The sequence below is a fragment of the Trachemys scripta genome, chromosome 3, assembly GCF_013100865.1.
Source record: "Trachemys scripta elegans isolate TJP31775 chromosome 3, CAS_Tse_1.0, whole genome shotgun sequence".
Lineage (NCBI taxonomy): Eukaryota > Metazoa > Chordata > Testudines > Emydidae > Trachemys > Trachemys scripta.
Window position 1 is genome coordinate 183,169,840 of NC_048300.1, and position 20,902 is coordinate 183,190,741.

Genomic DNA, 20,902 nt, shown 5'->3' on the forward strand with positions numbered 1-20,902 from the left:
ATTGATGAAAATGGGATATCAGCCAACCTTGGTCGAAATGCTGCAGAGGACTTTTGGGGGGGAGATACATTTCTTGAGATAGGAGGTTAACCTAACATAAGAACAGCCCTACTGGGTCAGACCAAAGGTCCATCTAGCCCAGTATGCTGTCTTCCAACAGTGGCCAGTGCCAGTGCCCCAGAGGGAATGAACAGAACAGGTAACCATCAAGTGATCCATCCCCTGTTGCCCATTCCCAGCTTCTGGCAAACAGAGGCTAGGGACAACATCCCTGCCCATCCGGGCTAATAGCCATTGATGGAGCTAAACTCCATGAATTTATCTAGTTCTTTTTTGAACACTTTTATGGTCTTGGCCTTCACAACATCCTCTGGCAAGGAGTTCCACAGGTTGACTGTGCGTTGTGTGAAGAAATACTTCCTTTTAAACCTGTTAAAGTTTAGTCTCTAGAAAGCATGTTATGATTTTGTTTTACATGCAACCTTTTGTTGCCAATATTCTGACTCACTAACATTTAAATCTTTGATAATAAACCTATTCTCGTTTTCACTATTCATATATCTATGTGCTGTAACATTAAGCAAGGTGATAATCCTGAGTTGAATTCTACAAGCTGGTGTGTATAGTGGTCCTTTGGGGTCAGCAGACCTGGTATTTGTGTCCAGTGGAGAAAGGGCTGAACACTACAGGGAAACACTTCAAAAGAAGTCAGGGACTGGAGTGCACCCATTGTTAATCCAAAAGGCAAAGAAAGAGCTGGCATAGCCCAGAAGAGTGTGCTTGGGTGATTAACAAGCTGGTGGTGTCAAGGAGCCAACACCCAGGTAAGCACAAGCAAGACCCTCTCACACTACAGGCAGAGGGGTAACAAGGTGACTCTCAGTCTTGGGTTCCCTGAGAACCATCACAGGGGCTACTGTGATAAATGGGCCTACAAATTTACCCTAAACGTAAGCTCAACTGTGAAAAACAAGTGAAAGTTCATAAAGTGTCACAATTACTTATAACAATGAATGTCGATGGGGAAAGGTGCAAAAGCAAGACAAAGACTGAATTAAACCAAATGAAAAAGCCTATTGAGATAACTTGAGGACTTTGTTAAGATGCTGTCTGGTAAACAAAAGAAGTGTGGAACTGGAAATCCGGGAATCAAATATGGTGAGTCAGAAATGAGGCCTAACTGGTGAACAAAATAATGAAGGGATGGGCAATTCCAGCCATCACTCCCTTTCGGGGTCCTTTAAAAAAGAGAGACTTTGGGAGGCAGATGCAACTATTATCGGGGGGGGGGGGGGGGGGCGCAGTGGGTTGAGCACTGGCCTGCTAAACCCAAGGTTGTGAGTTCAATCCTTCAGGGGGCCACTTAGGGATCTGGGGCAAAAATCAGTACTTAGTCCTGCTAGTGAAGGCAGGGGGCTGGACTCGATGACCTTTCAACGTCCATTCCAGTTCTATGAGATAGGTATATCTCAATATTATTATTATTATTATTATCATCATCATCAACTGAAAGACTAGAAAGGAGTGAGCTTTCCATTATTACGGCCCACCTCATCCTCCAACATCTCCTGGGACCACAGGATCCACTGGACCTTCATCATCCTAATCCCAGGAGATGTCTTGACCAGATCGGAATAAAGACAGAACTCAATTGACATCACCAACTCTGGCTAAATCCCAAACACCATCTCACATGTGAGGTTTAGCCGCTCTCCCCACCTTCCCACCTTATGTCCTTCTCCTTCCCCACCTTATTTCTTCTCTTTCCTATCTCTCTCCTTTTGCCTCCTGTTTAACAGAAGTCCGGTTTAGCCAAAACAGCCTGTATATTTTGCAACATTGCTGTAAGCATATGACCAAAGAGGCAGTTAAAAGCAATGTCTTAAATAGTTCGATAATGGTACAAGTTTCAGAATGGCTGATAAAACCATGCACTGTGCCTGTATTTTACTATACCTTCGCTACTACAGTCAATACCAAAGGTAGAAGCTGCATTTTCTATCTTTGCTGTTCTGCTCTTTTCTCTCCCCTCTTATGCGTGTTTGCCTTGTTCTATCTTCTAGGAAATGGAATCAGACATTAAACAACAACCGCGATAACAACAGTTTCAGCCCATCTCAACTAACTTTTTCTCTTTTTCCCCAAAAAAGGACAGTTATTACCAGCTAAGGGTTTTTTTCCCATCTGAAGACTCTCTCCAGCTAAAGAGAAAGGAAAAAAGGGATGTTGTTAAAATAAAAGTCTTACTTTTAATACTCTATATTTCAAATGCTTTAACCTTTTCTCTCCCCTCACTCTTTTTTCTGTATCCTTAATACAGGGTTTTAAATATTTTTAATGGTGTATTTGCCATGACACTGAGCAGGTTGAGGTTTCTGTATACCGTGTTGGCAACCTTTCAGAAGTGGTGTGCCGAGTCTTCATTTATTCACTCTAATTTAAGGTTTTGCGTGCCAGTAATACATTTTAACGTTTTTAGAAGGTCTCTTTCTATAAGTTTATAATAAATATCTAAACTATTGTTGTATGTAAAGTAAATAAAGTTTTTAAAATGTTTAAGAAGCTTCATTTAAAATTAAATTAAAATACAGAGCCCCCCTGGACCGGTGGCCAGGACCCGGGCAGTGTAAGTGCGACTGAAAATCAGCGCGTGTGCCGCTTTCCGCACGTGTGCCATAGGTTGCCTACCCCTGCTGTATACCAAATGCTGAACCTTGGTTAAAACTGTTTAATGTTGGACAGTTACAGAGTCATGTTAATACCTTTAATGCTGGTCCTATACATTTCATTGAAATACAACAGAGCCAGTCAAGGGGTTACTGAAATCAATGAGCAAACCATCATTAGCTTCAACGGGCATTAGTTTAGGCCTTACATTCTTCCAATCTAAGATCCAAATCTCAGGCCTTTCTTAAAACATTAACGACGGGTCTAAACACAGTTGGAGTACTAAATCAATTTATGTGAAATTGGTGCAACCACCCTTTGTGTGGACACTTTTAATTTGAAATAAGAATATCTATACCAAGGGGCATTGCACCAATTTAACTACATCAATGTTTAACTGGATTTTAATTAAATCACAGTTCAAACTGTGTGTAGAGAAGGCCAAGATCTGGAAGGAGGAAAAAAATACTTTTTTTCTACTTAAAGGTGTAAGTGATACAGAACTGTAAAGTTACTGAAATGTTCATGAAGTGCTGTTTCAGAGTACCTAAGTACTGTACATAAAGCATAATAGCAAAAGAAAATGAGGGTAATAAGTAGAAAAACAGATTGTAGGCTCCAATTTAAATTGAAACAATGAGTCAGCAATACAGATTATACGAGGTCCAGAGTTCCACCAGAACCAGGGCCGGCTCCAGGGTTTTGGCCGCCCCAAGCAGCCAAACAAAAACAAACAAAAAAAGCCGCGATCGTGATCTGCAGCAGCAATTCAGAGGGAGGTTCTTCGCTCCGAGCAAGAGTGAGGGACCATCCACTGAATTGCCACCGAACAGCTAGACGTGCTGCCCCTCTTCGAAGTGGCTGCCCCAAGCACTTGCTTGGTAAGCTGGTGCCTGGAGCCAGCCCTGACCAGAACTAGACTGTAAGCAAATTACATTTTCATTGCAATGAATGGGGGAGCGGGAGGGGGAGGGAGAGCGACGTTTTCTTTTAAATAGCTTTAATGAAGAGTTTCTGATAGCTCAAGGGGTATGGGTGGCCTGCATACTTTTTCAGCAATAGCATCTGAGCTCTGTTCTCCACTGCTGTCCTGAATTTCTGTGTGGGTGTGTTAAGCAGCACAGCGATAAGCATGAAGTCCCAAGGGGTTACAGATTCATTGTACATTTTACTCTCATACAGCATCTTCTATATTAGGATCTCAAGGCATTCTACAAATATGAATGAATGAAGCCTCATAGCAACCACAGGAGGTGAGTGGTGTTAGTTTCTCTCTCTGTAAAATAGAAGGCAGACATGACTTTCTAAAGGGCAGAAGAATCCTATATTAAAAGACACAAATAGAACCCAGAGTTCCCAACACTAGGCCCTCATTTACCCACAAAAGATCATGAAGTTGATTTTAAGTATCCAACGTGCAGTAAAAGGCACAGTCAACACTTTTTGGTTTTTGTTTCACAGCTTACTTTAAGGAACCCTAACAGATTCAGTAGGACCAAAACCTGATTTTCCCAGTCATTTTCTTATATCTCCTCTATAGTGCGAGTTAATGCACTGCTTTGCTCGTACTTATTTTAAAATGAACAACTGTGTCAATACACATTTTTCTAAAATAAAGTTGCAAGACACAAAAAGCAACTGCATACGACCAAAAGAGTTTGAGTGAAGAAAAACAATTTGTTTTAAAAAACAGTTCAGTTTAAAACTTTTTCTGGGTTTGACTTAATCGTTAAGAAATAAAACAGATCTTACAAATTCATAGTAATGATTGGAAGTCCCTTTGCAAATTATCGAATTGTGCAAAATCTGTGAAAAAATGCAGGAAGTGGAACAAGGATATTGCACTATAACTTTGCTCATTTATTTTGACAAATATACTTATGTTTTAATTACAGCAGATCCTTGCTAATCAACATCTGGCAAATATGCAAATAGAAATAGTAATTCCTCCCCATTCCTCAAAGATTCTTCAATAGCACAGTAACTCAAGGAAGGGCTCATTCTTCTGCATTATTTTCAAATATTCTGCAACCGAGTGACCAGTACATAAATAATTAAACCTAATGATTGTCAAAATAAAGGATGCATTACCCTTGCTTTATTAAATTGCTCAACACTCACAAATCTACAAACTTCAGTACATTGTAGTTGCTTTGTTAGAAAGTCAGTGGTATTAGCTGGGATTTACACCTGGGCAACAGAGTTCAAAATCTGGTCTAGCTGCCTTGTTCTGAAGAGTTTAAATATAATCCGATCCCTACAATATCTTATTCACAGAAGCAAGTCTCTTAGGAGCAGTGAAATTCTGGACCCAGTGAAGTCAATTGCAATACTCCTTTTGACTTCACTGGGGCCAGAATTTCACTTGAGAACTCCAATGGGACATGAATGAGGACCACTGACATGAATAGGATTTGAGGGATCAGTTCATGAATCAGACCAAAAATGAAGGAACGCAACAAATGGATTGTTAGACCAGAAACATGTCTTGTTGCTTACAGTGCCTTTTTTTGCTACTGTTTTAATACAGCAGGACTTTGATTTTATAGCATGTGCATGCTGTAGTATCAGCTTGGAAGCAAAAATGGATGCTAGAAGGAAAGACAATTAAGCAGATAAGAACTTATACCAAACACTAGTATCTAATAAAAACTGCCCGTGAAACAATCCTCAGTAATAATATTGCATGAGCCCATGGTTTTAACTCCAGGCTGCTGAATATTGTCAGCGAAGAAATTTGGGTGTTTTTTTTAACCTGGTCCTGTAAAAACAAAACAAAAACAAAAAATCAGGGCTACATGTAAAGCTGACATAAATCCGGATTGCTCCATTGACTCTAGATGACAGATTATAGTATTTAGGGGAATCCAGTTACCCACCAGGAGGAGATTGTTATTTCTACTATCTACCCAGTTTTCCTCCCATTTACACTGATATACCTTTAATCTAGTCCAAATTACAATAGTGTAAGTGAAATAAGAATTATGCCCTAACAATCTCCCTTTCCACGTATAGTAACTGCCCCTCTAGCTGATATTACAGTCAAACTGCTATGTCATGCCATTACTTGGCTGCAGGCTTAACTTGCAAGAATCACTCAGAGGATTTTCAACCAAATACAAATTCTTCACCTTTCAATTATTGGTTCACATCCAACCAAGATCAGTGGTGAATGAAATAAAGCCATTACTATCAGGGCCATAATGAGTAGCTGGTCTCACTCCAGTTCTTGTGAACAAATGTCCATGTGAAAAAAAACTACCAGTGGTTCTCTTTGGGCAGTCTCAGCAGAGGCCAATATTTGAATGGGCACAAAAGCACTTTGGCAAAGCAGAGCAGGGAAGCTCACGTTGTTGCTGCCTGTGGACAAATAGGGGATTTCTTTCTGCACATCTTCCAGTCCCACAACTACAACAACAGGAGCTGTACTTATGAAGAAAGACTTAAAAGTTAACCATTTTTATTTTATTTTTGTTTGTGTGTGGTGTCAAATTATGTTGTATTCCACATATCAACCAAACACACCATGAAAAGCAAGGAAATAAGCAGTAAACGCATCCAACACCCCTCTCATAAACCTTAAATAACTCCCCTTCCATCACCCACAGCCCACATATTTCCACTCTCATCCCAAACACGGGCATATTCTTGCTGCTTACCATGTCCCTCCTACTTCCCTCCCAGACTCAGTAGTACCAGAGTCAATTGGTTTAAACGTTTAAGAGCTAAACATGGGAGAGGAGTGTCACTGGGCAGCCCCATCTGGAGCATCCTTCTGTGGCAGAACACAGCCTGACAGGCATCTGTGCCTCAGTTTCCTCTCTCAGCTAACCCAATAACTCCATGCAAGCTTATCCTCTAGTCCACCGCACGGTTTATTACCAGACATAGTTTATTTAATCCTGAATGAAGTCTCAACACATATAGTTCATTTCTCACCCCAGTGCAAATAGTCATTAAGATCACCCAACATCTCATCCAGTAACATCCCATACATCACACACCGGCATCTTCAAGCATGCTCACACTCTCTGTCAATCCTCCCCTGTCCTTGTACCAGAACAGCCACCCTCACCCTTCCAACTGGAGTGCAACCCCACTTTTCCCAATGAGAACCCTCACAGCCTCTCTGCTGGGGAGCCTCCTTGCCAGGGGAGCATCCCTTACCCCTCCTGCCCTCTCATAGTTCCTCTGGATTCAGCTCTCCGCCCCTGGAGAGGTCAGCAGGTGAACTCTGCTGCTGCTGCCCCGCATTCAGCCCTCTCTGGCCCTTGGTTCCAGCTCTTTGGCTTAGAACCAGCAGGCACCTCCCTCGGCTACTGGTCCTCCTGCCTTCATCCCTCTATCTCTAGTTCTCTGACTTGGGGACCACCACTCAGCAAACCCCTCTTGCTGCTCTCCTACCTTCAGCTTTCTCCTAGGTCCCAAACATACAGTCTCTGGAAGTTCTCAGCTGCCCTTTCCTAACTGATTCTATTCACTAGCTGTCTCTCTGATACTCCATAGACCCCAGGTGCTAGCCCACCCCCTTAGCTGGCCAAATGGGAGAACTGCTCTGGTACAGGGATGCTGGACCTACTTCATAGAGAGGGGCCAGCTACCCTGTGACAGGGAGCATGATGAGTAGCAGGGATCATGTGGTGTTGCTGTGGGCCCTGAGAGAAGCATGGGGGACATCTGTGTTGGAATTATGGGAAGAGGAAGCATGATGTGCAAGTGAAGCTGTGAGGGCGCACAGCACCTAGCACAATGGGGTCTTGGTCCATGACCACAGCTTTTAGGGACTACCCCTATACAGATAACAAATAGGGACGTGTATGACAGAGATGGGAGAAAAATGGGATACGAGTTGAAGAGGATGGTGTATATCAGAGGTGGAGGAGAGAAGTTATCTGCTCTGATGATCCATGGGTTGGGGTAAAGGGAGACTATGTGGGAATACTGCAGCTGAGCAGGTGGCCTGAAATAGAGAGTAGTTCAGTGCTTCTGTACTATGGTACTGTTGCTTGAAGGGTTTCCTTCGCACTTCAAGGCAGTAATGTCACTGGGAGTCGTTGACATGCCACTACGTTGGCAACGAGACTCAACTCCTACGACTTTGCTCTTGGGCGTGATATATTCAAGCCCAGGCATCCATGCTGGTCTCGCATGATATTCTTATCGATAAACTAGGCAAATACAAATTAGATGGGGCTACTATAAGGTGGGTGCATAACTGGCTGGATAACCGTACTCAGAGAGTTGTTATTAATGGTTCCCAATCCTGCTGGAAAGGCGTAACGAGTGGGGTTCCGCAGGGGTCTGTTTTGGGACCGGCTCTGTTCAATATCTTCATCAACGACTTAGATATTGGCATAGAAAGTACGCTTATTAAGTTTGCGGATGATACCAAACTGGGAGGGATTGCAACTACTTTGGAGGACAGGGTCATAATTCAAAATGATCTGGACAAATTGGAGAAATGGGCTGAGGTAAACAGGATGAAGTTTAACAAAGACAAATGCAAAGTGCTCCACTTAGGAAGGAAAAATCAATTTCACACATACAGAATGGGAAAAGACTGTCTAGGAAGGAGTACGGCAGAAAGGGATCTAGGGGTTATAGTGGACCACAAGCTAAATATGAGTCAACAGTGTGATGCTGTTGCAAAAAAAGCAAACATGATTCTGGGATGCATTAACAGGTGTGTTGTGAGCAAGACACGAGAAGTCATTCTTCCGCTCTACTCTGCTCTGGTTAGGCCTCAGCTGGAGTATTGTGTCCAGTTCTGCGCGCCGCATTTTAAAAAAGATGTCGAGAAATTGGAAAGGGTCCAAAGAAGAGCAACAAGAATGATTAAAGGTCTTGAGAACATGACCTATGAAGGAAGGCTGAAAGAACTGGGTTTGTTTAGTTTGGAAAAGAGAAGACTGAGAGGGGACATGATAGCAGTTTTCAGGTATCTAAAAGGGTGTCATAAGGAGGAGGGAGAGAACTTGTTCACCTTAGCCTCTAAGGATAGAACCAGAAACAATGGGTTTAAACTGCAGCAAGGGAGGTCTAGGTTGGACATTAGGAAAAAGTTCCTAACTGTCAGGGTGGTTAAACACTGGAATAAATTGCCTAGGGAGGTTGTGGAATCTCCATCTCTGGAGATATTTAAGAGTAGGTTAGATAAATGTCTATCAGGGATGGTCTAGACAGTATTTGGTCCTGCCATGCGGGCAGGGGACTGGACTCGATGACCTCTCGAGGTCCCTTCCAGTCCTATAATCTATGAATCTATGAATCTATGCTTGAAGCTGATGGCTTTCCAGCTTTCCAGCACACCAAGCCAGCTGTACTGATGGAGAGCCCTTTAAGTACCAATATCTTGGCACAACCACTGGGCTCCTCCCGTTACAGGGACCCTACAAAGTTCTGGCCAGCCCAGTTCAGTCCCCAGTGCACACACACCTCTACCTCTTCACCCTCAGCCCAAATAATGCCCCAATCACCATCATACAATGGACACATTTCAAGACAGTGCATGTTTTTCATTTAAGAGAACACTTTTTCTACAAGGAAATAGAAATGAAAGTTTCTATCAGAGAAAAGTGTGTTTGATGGAGAGATCTGAGTGAAAGAGTGGTCAATGCTTTAAGAGAGGAAGTTCGGCGCACAAAGGACAGAATACAATTCTTCTCTCACTCTGTCTTAAGAGGGGATGGTGATTTACAAGGAGTAGCAGGAGGGGAAGCAATTATCATACTGCAGAGTTATAGACACTTCAATTTAACTCTTACTTTGGGCCTAACTTCCATCCTTCTTCATTAGCAATTATTTTCCTGGTGGCAAATCAATCTCTCCTATCTCGGGAAAAGAGAATGTGGCCCTCATTCTCAACCTTAGTTTTCATTCCTCCTCTCTCAATTACCCTCGGTCTGAAGCCTTCTTCCCTCTCTCTTTTTTACTACATGTTCCACACCCTGCCCTTCTCTTTGAACACAAACTCGCCTCCGCTTCAGGACTCATGCACTAATTCGGGGATCGGCAACCTTTGGCACGCGGCCCATCAGGGAAATCTGCTGGCGGGCCGGGATGGTTTGTCCACAGGTTCGGCCAATCGCAGCTCCCACTGGCCGCGGCTCGCCGTTCCAGGCCGATGGGGGCTGTGGGAAGCAGCGTGGGCCGAGGGATATCATCTTAGCTATGCTTTTTATGTAGCCTGTTGTAAAACTAGGCAAATACCTAGATAAGTTGCTACCCCCTGGAAGACCTCTGAGTAGCCCCAGGGGAACACATACCCCTGGTTGAGAACTACTGGCTTAGGACACATCCCTGCCATTGGTGTCTCCACTGGCTAGTTTAGGGAGCTCCACACCTAGTGAGCAAGCTTTTGTGCATTGCGTTCTAAGTTCGCTCTCTCTCCCTGAGCATTGTATAGGAAGCCTAGGCTCCTGACTTGGCTTAGTGCAGGGATCTCAAACTCAAATCACGAGGGCCACATGAGGACTACTACACTGGCCTGAGGGCCGCATCACTAAAAACTTTAAGAGTAATATAGTATGCTATTAAAAGTCAATGTATTAACCTTTTTAAAACTGTAATGCGAAGAGGGGTTTTAATAAAATATAAACACTCAGTAATACACCTCACTCAAATGACAAAACATGCATTTACTTTTAGAATTACTTCCGTTAAAGCCCCCCCTCCGCCCCCGGCCCTGCCCCCACTCCACCCCTTCCATGAGGCCCTGCCCCAACTCCACCCCCTCTCTGCCCCTATTCCAACCCCTTCTCCAAATCCCCGCCCCAGCCCCACCTCTTCTCCGCCTCCTCCCCTAAGTGTGTAGCATCCCCATTCCTCCCCCCTCCCTCCTGGAAAGTCCCACCTTTTGTTTATAGGGAGTTGGGCCATGGAGTTTTTCTTCTTGTTTTATAGAGGCATCATGTACATTTAAGAGACTACTTACATAACACATATTCTGAGAGATTTTACCTTTAGAATTAGTAATATCACAGAAAAAAATATTACGACTAGTAATATTACTACATCGATTTTACTGAATGCCTAACTGCATAAAATTAGTTCTTGCAATATTGTTATAACATGAGACATTGAATGCAGTATTATTCTACAATTAGTATATCTGCATCATCATTGTGTAAGAATTACTGTACACAATATTACTCTATAATGTATTATTCCAGCACTATAATTGTAGGCAATACATTGCTACAATGAGCATTTTTTTCTTGTACCATTGTTGTATGAGAATACACTGCATGCAACATCATTCGGTAAGGCAGTGTTGTTTCTTCCGCTATGATAGTCGTCTACATGCAGCACCAGCCTGCAAAGAAGTGTGGCTCTTTACACGAGCAGTGCTTTGCATGCGCCGTTCTTTGGGTATTATCTTGAACTGGAATTGATCTGATATCAGGAGACCAGCAGCGGCGTTATCCCCTGCACAGCTACGGAGCCCTACACTGACCACCCTGCAGGCAGCAGGGTCCCCTGCACGGCAGCTCCCATTGCATTATCCCCATGCATGGCACGGGAGGCCGGGGTCAGGGCCCCGCCCTAGTAGGAAAGCGCTGGGCAGCAGCCGAGCCGGCCGCCCCGCTCGGGAGCAGGGATGGAAAGCCCCGGGCCGGACCCCCCCGGCACGTACCTTCCCCCGCGCCCAGCATGTCCGCGGTCATTGGGCTGCACGCGCCGGCTGCCGAGCAGCGTCTGCCAGGCCGGGCGGAAGGAGGGTGCGTCCCGGCTTCTTCCGTCCGGCAGCGAGAGCTCAGAGACCGGGGCGGGGCGGGGAAGCCTGGCGCGCGCTGTGTCACGGCCGCGCGACGCGTCTCTCCAGAGGCTCTGGGCGGGATGGGTCCAGGGATAGGATGGCGCCAGCGCATCCCTCTCCCCCCACCAGGGCGCCCCGCTGACAGCTGGAATTAGGTCCCTGGGATAGGGTCCCCATGGTGGCAGCAGGCTGCCCACTGGATGGCTGGCGTAGCCCTCGGGGACAGCAGCAGCCACCTGGCACCCTCCTGCATATCCCACACAGGGGCACTGGCACCCCAACGCATGACCCTACTGCCCCCCTGCAAAGAGCCCTTGGCAGCATGGCCTGACTGCCTGCATATCCTCACAGGGGAAAAGAAACCCCACCGGTGCAACCTGCATGCCCCTTTCCAGTGACTAGCAGTGCCCGAAGGTGTCCTGTTTGGGACCTGCCCCAGGGTGACTGGCAGTACTTTTTAACCCGTCAAGGCCCAAAAACACTATGTGACAGACTCAAAAAGAGGGACACAAAAATTATTCATGCAGAGAACTTAAAATGCTGTGGGATTCCTTCCTTCATATGGGGACTTCTTTCTATATCTTCAGTTTCATATTTTTTTTATTTATTGTTAATTAGTTGTAGCAATAAAAGGGAGTGGACACAAAATTTGTAGTAATCTTGGGATTATAATGAATAAGATTCCTTCAAATGAGGGACATTTGAGAATTATGAGCAGCTCTGACTAAAGTTTCCCTTTCTGGAATCCATAGTTTGATGACTGGCATTATCTTGCTTCCTTTTTTGAGGCTCAGTTTATCAAAAAGTTCAAAGGGCAACCTGGGCCCTGGTCTACTCCTGATCAAAGTACTATCTTGTAGTCCCCGGATTACAAATCTTGACTGTCAGCAGAAAGCTAGATGCAGTGATATACATTGAAAACACTATCAGTTAAAAGCCTGTGCTATTGCCTGGGTGTAATTTGTAAAGTAAATATGGTACAGGACTTAAAAATTACATGGCATTGTTACCCTAAAACGTTGATGCCAATTAAATTAACCTATGATAGCGCTTTTAATTTAACAAAACCTCTGGCCACCCCAGTTTAGTCCCCAGCGCACACACACCTCCACCTCTTCACCCTCGGCCCCAAAAATGCCCCAATCGCAGTCATACGATGGTCACATTTCAAGACAGTGCATGCTTTTCATTTAAGAGAACACTTTTTCTACAGGGAAATAGAAATGAAAGTTTCTGTCAGAGAAACATACGCTGTTGGAACCTTCTGGAATTTTCCACTCTAAATTTAAACTACATCTTTCCTGTCTCTGCTGTTTTGACATAGTGAATGCCAGTGAAAATGAGGTGGGATCAGAGGCTAAAATAGGGAAAGAACAAGTTAAAAATTACTTTGACAAGTTAAATGTCTTCAAGTCACCAGGGCCTCAAGAAATGCATCCTAGAGTACTCAAGGAGCTGACTGAGGAGATATCTGAGCCATTAGCAATTATCTTTTAAAAGACATGGAAGACGTGACAAATTCCAGAAGACTGGAAAAGGGCAAACATAGTGCCAATCTATAAAAAGGGAAATAAGGACAACCTGGGGAATTACAGATCAGTCATCTTAACTTCTGTACCCGGAAAGAAAATGGAGCGAATAATTAATCAATTTGCAAACGTCTAGAAGATAATAAGGTGATAAGTAACAATCAGTATGAATTTGTCAAGAACAAATCGTGTCAAACCAATCTGATAGCTTTTTTTGACAGGGTAACAAACCTTGTGGATGGGGGGGAAGTGGTAGATGTGGTATATCTTGAATTTAGTAAAGCTTTTGATACTGTCTCGCATGACCTTCTCATAAAAAAACTAGGGAAATGCAACCTAGATGGAGCTACTATAAGGTGGGTGCATAACTGGTTGGAAAACCATTCCCAGAAGGTAGTTATCCCAGTGGTTTTCAGTCATGTGGGAAGGGCATAATGAGTGGGGTCCCACAGGGATCAGTTCTGGGTCCAGTTCTGTTCAACATCTTCATCAACAATTTAGATAATGGCATAGAGAGTATACATAAAGTTTTTAGATGATACCAAGCTGGGAGGAGTTGCAAGTGCTTTGGAGGATAGGATTAAAATTCAAAATGCTCTGGACAAACTGGAGAAATGGTCTGAAGTAAATAGGATGAAATTCAATAAGGACAAATGCAATGTACTGCATTTTGGAAGGAACAATCAGTTGCACACATACAAAAAAGGTAAATGACTGCCTAGGAAGGAGTACTGCAGAAAGGGATCTGGGAGTCATAGTGGACCACAAGCTAAATATGAATCCATAGTGTAACACTTTTGCAAAAAAAAGTGAACATCATTCTGGGATGTATTAGCAGGAATAGTGTAAGCCAGACATGAGAAGTAATTCTTCTGCTCTACTCTGTGCTGATTAGGCCTCAACTGGAGTATTGTGTCCAGTTCTAGGTGCCACATTTCAGGAAAGATGTGGACAAATTGGAGAAAGTCCAGAATAGGACAAGAAGCAATGGGCTTAAATTGCAGTAAGGGAGGTTTAGGTTGGACTTTAGGAAAAACTTCCTAACTGTCAGGGTGGTTAAGCACTGGAATAAATTGCCTACGGAGGTTGTGGAATCTCCATCATTGGAGTTTTTAAAGAGCAGGTTAGACAAACATCTCTCAGGGATGGTCTAGATAATACTTAGTCCTGCCATGAGTGCAGAGGACTGGACTAGATGACCTCTTGAGATCACTTCCAGTCCTATGATTCTATGATTTTGATCTGCCATGTTGAATTTTCTATTTTTAAACTATCATTAGTTTCTACTTATTTAGAGTCTTAATCTTAAAAGTAATTATAGTTTTATGCAAATCAAAGTGTCCTGATACTGTCACCATCCTAATTATGTCAACTGGGAGAAGTGAATTTTATGGTATTTTTAAACCCCCTCTGAGGTTTTTCTGCAATCCTCTGTTAAGGTGCTGCAAGATATCTCAGAACGTTCAAAGCAAAATCTCTCGTTACAGTCCCCTCCTTGCTGGGTTTGCAAACTTCTTTATAAATCCAGCATTTCATAATTTTGTGAGTCCAATAAGTGTGTGGTCTTGTCCAGTGTTGGCTCAAGGGTTTCCTTTGTAGGAAACCGAGCTGACATGTCTTCGTATTGGCACGATTCCTCACCACTCTTGATTCTCACTTTGGTCACACTCGCCTGTGTGCCATAGTAATTTATTTTAAGACTGAGGGTCTGCATATGCTTTAGCTGCCTGAAATTCCATTTGATCCAGCCCACAAAAATAATGAGCATAATAACCATTATAATTTGAAATGCCAATATTATCACAATAGGGTGTGGGATTATTTTAAAAAATCCTGTAGTTGTGGGAGACCATCCCAAAAACACTTCCCACCATTTGTGTTTAGCACTTCTTAGATATTCAATTATTTGTTTTCATTTCTTAGTGGAGTGGTGAACAGTAATCATAACTCTTTGTGCATTTTCTTGAGCTTTTTGTAATTATTTTTGCAATTCAGGGTGGCTTATCAATTGCTTAAACTAAGCTCATATTTAATCCTAAAGGTATCGATTCAATTCTTTCATATAGCTGGAATTGATCTTTAATTTCTTCATTTTCAATTTTGGGTAATGTTATCTTGAAATTGCAACCAATAACTGAGGTAATGTTACACAAGCATTTGTTCTCATAAGGATTATGAGTTATATTGTATATATGATTTACTTTAAACAATATACACCAACTTCTGATACATACACATTTTCTTTTGATGTATACAGCAATTGATCCATTAAATGGAAAAGGATCTAACTGATAATGGCATTTTACTCTCTCTTTATTTATAATGATTGCATCATTATTGCAAACATATCCAATTCCACGTTCCTCCATACAAGCCTCAAGTTCAACAGTTTTCCATGTCTGATTTTGTTTTATGGCCCACAATTTGTATTTTATTGGTTCCATTAATATTTAATCCCAGTGTTACAATAGGAGGTATCCATTCAATTTGGGCATTGCACCATAATTATATATGTAGCAACTTGATTTAATTGAGGATTGTATGTGGAGTTCACCATCTTCCATCCGGAATAGAGTCTTTTCTCAGCCTCAGTGGCATATTTCCACATTATACTTCGTATTTCTAGAGGTAAACTTTTATGTAACCTGTTGTAAAACTAGGCAAATATCTAGATAAGTTGATAGCGAACGATTGCTGTTCCCAAATCAACCAACCCAAATTATAAGTTTTGTAAATTTTGCCTCCCAATTGTAATAGTGATTGGTTGTCTCAGCAGGACATGGAGTTGCCTCTTAAATCCAGTATCGAGCATGATTCTATTCCTGGTGGCAGATGCTGTAAGATTATATCCCTCCATGTTGGTATTCAGAATGGAGATGGATGATCCGGTGTTAAAATAACGCAATACCTCCACATTCATATTTGGTAGAATTATAACCACCGGGACGAAAAGTCGCCTCTCTAGTTACCATTAGTCTTACAATTACTAAGTCCAGCAAATTCTCCTTGTCCTCTCCATTCCAACTGCCTCACTGTTCCTGTCTTCTTCCTCCCAATATTCCACCATGGTTATCTTTCTTATCTGGTTTATCCCTTTCTAATTCTTTCTCCCTATTAAACAAAATTACTAGTTATTATTGCAGGAGTGGGCAAACTATGGCCCAGGGGCCAGATCCGGCCCCTCAGAGCTTTGGATCCGGCCCACGGTATTGCCACCCCCGTGGCGCCATGGGCCCCATGCCGCTCTGGTAAGCGGCCGGCACCACGTCCCTGCAGCCCCTGGGGGAGTGGGGGCAGAGGGCTGAGCACGCTACCCTTGCCGGTGGGTACCTCCCCCGAAGCTCCCATCGGCAGGAAATGGGGAACCGCAGCCATTGGGAGCTTCAGGGGAGGTACCCACAGGCAAGAGCAGCGGAGCCCTCTGCATCCCCTCCCCCAGGTGCCAGCAGCTTCCCAGAGCGGCGAGGGGCTGGTGCCAGGGCAGGGAGCCTGCCCTGGCCCGGGTGCATGCTGTTGCCACCCTGGAGCCACTCCAGGTAAGTGGCGCTGGGCCAGAGCCCACACCCCAAACCCCTCCTGCACCCCGCACCCCAACTCTCTGCCCTGAACCCCCTCCCTGCACCCCAATTCCCTGCCGCACCTCGCACCCCTTCTGCACCCCAACCCCCTGCCCTGAGCCCCCACTGCACTTCGCACCCCTCTTACACCCCAACCCCGGCCCTCAGTGCCATCCCGCACTCCACACCCTCCCTGTACCACTGCCCTGAGCCCCCTCCCACACTGTGCACCCCCTCCTACATCCCAACCCCCTTCCCTGAGCCCCCTTGTACACCCCGCACCCCTCCTCTGTCCCAGCCCCTTGCCCTGAGCCCCTTCCTGCACACTGCACCCCCTCCCACACCCCGCACCCCAACCCCCTGCCCCAGCCCTACATTCATGGCCCTGCATGCAATTTCCCCACCCAGATGTAGCCCTCAGACCTAAAAGTTTGCCGACCCCTGTATTATTGTCTTTATACATTACTTACATTTCTTACTTATCACTGCCTTAATTACTATCTTTTAAACTACTGCATATCTTATTTCAAAGTCCATAGAGCATTTCTTTATAATTATAAATCTATAGCTTTATAATTCTTATCTGTCATTCTTTGCAGGTGCAGGACTGGTTTCATCTAAAGATTTGTCTTGAATGTGATTGCTGTTTGTTTATGTGCTTCAGCAATAGATTTTGAAATGTTGCTGCATCCCTTGGTACCATACTTAGCAGTTATTTACTACCTAATTGAACTTAACCCATTACATACTTATCTACTAACATTATTAACATTATTGCTATCACTAACTTATTATCTATTTTATATTCTATATAATCTAACTTCCTTCACTATATAATTATTCTTTCATACTTTATCTAGAAGCTTCCATATTAAATTCCACACAGACAGTTGATCTTCCCCAGTCATTTGTTTGTAGATAGTGCCAAAGTGTGGACCAAGATGTGCCAAGGCGGGAGAGCGGGGGTTGGTGGAATGAGGGGAGCTTGGCGGGCCGCAGGAAATAACTCTGCAGTCCGCATGCGGCCCGCGGGCCACGTGTTTGAGACCCCTGGCTTACACCTTAGCTCCCCTCCATTCCTTCAACTGACTGGAGCGTAACTACTTTGGTTTTTGGCCCTTTTTGACCTTTATTTCTACCTCGTATATAGAGAGACTAGCTTTATTGGTCACAGTTACCAGTCTCACCCACTGTGGACTCAGGGTGTGGCCTTCGTCTGAAAAGAACTTGTATAGGACCTGGTCTCCCACCTCCCATTCTAGAGGTTTGAGACCTTCCAACCTTTGTCCATCAACTCTGATGTTCGATTTGAGTTGCAGGGCTACTTGATGCTGCAGGGCACTGATATCCTCGAGGAGCTTTCTCATATACTGATCAACTACTAGCCGCAGTTGATACTCATGGGGGGGGGAAGCCCATGATCCACCAAAGTTCAGGTGTGCACATTGGTCTTCCCATCATTACTTCATGGGCTGTAAAGCCATGAGAAGCGACTGTCAATTGCACTGCCATCAGGACCAGAAATAATTTAAGGTCCCAGTCTTTGGCCTGATTTGTGATGACCTAATGCAGTGCTGTTTTCAGAGTTTGGTTGCTACAAGACCAGAACTCTGTGGATGTGCTGCGATATGGACCATTGTCTGATTCCCAGGGCCTTGCACATTGCTTGCATTACCTCTACCACATAATGGGGCCCCTGGTCTGAATCTGTGCACTCAGGTAGGCTGAACCTGGCAAAGGTTTGTTCAAGCAGTACTTTGGCAGTAGTTGAAGAAAGAGTCCAGCGGAGGGCAACAGAAATGATTAGGGGGCTGGAGCACATGAGTTATGAGGAAAGGTTGAGGGAACTGGGATTGTTTAGTCTGCAGAAGAGAAGAATGAAGGGAGATTTGATAGCTGTTTTCAACTACCTGAAAGGGGGTTTCAAAGAGGATGGATCTAGACTGTTCTCAGTGGTACCAGATGACAGAACAAGGAGTAATGGTCTCAAGTTGCAGTGGGGGAGGTGTAGGTTGGATATTAGGAAAAACTTTTTCACTAGGAGGGTGGTCAAGCATTGGAATGGGTTACCTAGGGAGGTGGTGGAATCTCCTTCCTTAGAGGTTTTTAAGGTCAGGCTTGACAAAGTCCTGGCTGGGATGATTTAGTTGGGATTAGGTCCTGCTTTGAGCAGGAGGTTGTACTAGATGACCTCCTGAGGTCCCTTCCAACCCTGATATTCTATGATTCTATGAAGCGGTGTTATTTCTGGTTGGGAACGCTTCCACCCATTTGGTGAATGGGTCACTACAGTTAGACAAAACTTGTTGCCTCGTCCTGTGCAGGGCAGTGGCCCGATGTAATTGACCTGCAAACGGGACCTGAGGTCCTCCTATGGGCTGATATTGTAGAGGCCCTTTTATGACTTTCTGGTCTGCATTGTTCTCTGTGCAGGCAAGGCACGACTGGATATAGTTGGTCATATCCTTAAGGAGGTCAGGCCACCATGCTACTAGTGAGATTCGGTGTGCAGTTTTATCTGCACAGAAATGGCCTTGGCTATGTGCCAATCCAATCATTTCCCTTCTTAAGCAGGATGACATTACCAACAGAGGTGACACATCTTCAACATCTTTCCTAATGGCCATAACTAAACCGTGCTTGTTTTGGAAGATGTTGAAGCCTCACTACTCTTCCTTTTTCAGCAGCTCTTGAATTTGCTGATCCTTGTCCTGGAATTCCTTTATGTCTAATTAATTAGGCAAATCCAGTTCAGAGAGCTGAACCTTCATTACCCTCTTCTCAGTGTGAGACCATAAATTCTCCTCTCCTAACATAGCTGCCTCTTTAGCGAGCTGGTCCATGGTGTTATTCAGCCTTGAAATTTCAGTGCAGTCTTTCTGGTGTGCCTTCCCTTTGCAGAGGTAGGTCTCACCCGGTCTGGTGGATGCTAACTTCCATGCATGGAGGAGGTATTTTGCATGGGCAATTGGTTTACCATCGGTGGACTTCATCCCACGTTGAACCCAAAGGGGCTCTAACTACTCAGTTGGAGGCCTAACAGATGCAGATGTTAGTGTCTGGGTCTTCCTCATAGAGTACCACCAATACTGCCACTACTCCGCTGCCTGTGCTGAATACAGCCTCACTGTTCCTTGGAGGGTCTTTTGGGAGGCTGCTTGCAGAACTGCATATCCCACATGGGGCTTGCCATCTCTGTAATAACAACTTCCATCGACCACCCAGATGATTAGTTTCAGGTTCTTGGGTTGTTGGAAGCTGCTCACGACCTTAAACAATGACTTGGCTCATGGCGCCTGAGTTGGTAACCGGCATTCATGGTCTTGCCCGTCAGTTAAGAGAGCATAGGGCTTCACACTGATTTGGGGTGACCTCTGAATTCTAATGTCTCTATTAATCAAGCTAACGGTCCAAATTAGCCAATTTTGGGCTGGAGGCGCAGCCCTTGTTTATTCAGCCTGATAGAACATACTTTAATGGAGAGTGAGTGGTCTTTAGGATAACTGGAGCCATGCCGACCAGGTACTCCCAGTGACTTAATGCCCACTCCACCACCAGCACCTCCTTTTCACAGATGTTGAACCCTTGCTGTATGTTGCTGAGAGTGTGAGACTCATAGACAATGGGCCGCAGACTGTTGCTTTTGTCCTGAAGCAGTATGGCACCGATGCCTTCCTTGGATGTAGCTGCAGGTGGTAAGGCTGGTCGGGTTCTGGGTACTCCAGGGCAGGTGCCTTGGCAAGGGCTTGCTTGAGGTTGCAGAAGGCTTCCTGCTGCAGCTGTTTCCATTGCCACTCCTGTCCCTTGCAAAGCAAAAGGTATAGGGGCTCTGCCAGCTCTGCATACCCTTCAATGAATTCCCTCGAAAAACCCACAAGTCCAAGAAATGATCACAAGCCTGACACGTCCGGCAGTGCAGGTAACTTGCAGATGAGGCTCACTGTTTGTTCATCAGGGCATCTGCCTTCTGGACCCAAGTTGATGCCTAGTTAAGTCACATTTGATAGAACCAGCCAGGCTTTCACAGGAGTAACAATGAACACTGTGCACAGGACCTTTTCCAGCACACCCTCCAGAATGTCCAAATACTCATCCCTGATAGTGGCTGCTATCAAAATATCATCTACCTAACTCAAGATGTTACTTCTGCCCCTTATGTTGCTCCACATCCTGGAGACAAACCTGTGACAGATGGAAGGAGCATTATGTAGACCTTGGGGTACCCTGCTGAAAGTATATGGATGGTCTCCATAGGTAAACACAAACTTGTGTCACGATGTTGTATGGACAGGGATAGAGAAGAATGCGCTGGAGAGGTCAAGTACTGTAAACCACCTTTCCTCCGACGTAATGGCTGCCATAATTTTGTTATACTTGGTGATTACCGGAGC

At 44.4% G+C, this 20,902-nt stretch overlaps 1 protein-coding gene across 3 annotated transcripts in view; it reads right to left on the bottom strand.

The window, feature by feature from the left end:
* LDAH (lipid droplet associated hydrolase) overlaps positions 1–11,444 on the bottom strand; it is a 187,153-nt gene extending 175,709 nt beyond the window's left edge. For 2 of the 3 annotated variants that reach the window (XM_034766592.1, XM_034766591.1), the window contains exon 1: positions 11,303–11,444. In XM_034766592.1, coding sequence (XP_034622483.1) covers positions 11,303–11,333 — 31 coding nt within the window. In that variant the 5' untranslated portion in view covers positions 11,334–11,444. The remainder of the gene's footprint in view (positions 1–11,302) is intronic. The other variant, XM_034766589.1, reaches the window with a different exon arrangement.
* Positions 11,445–20,902: the final 9,458 nt, after the last annotated feature.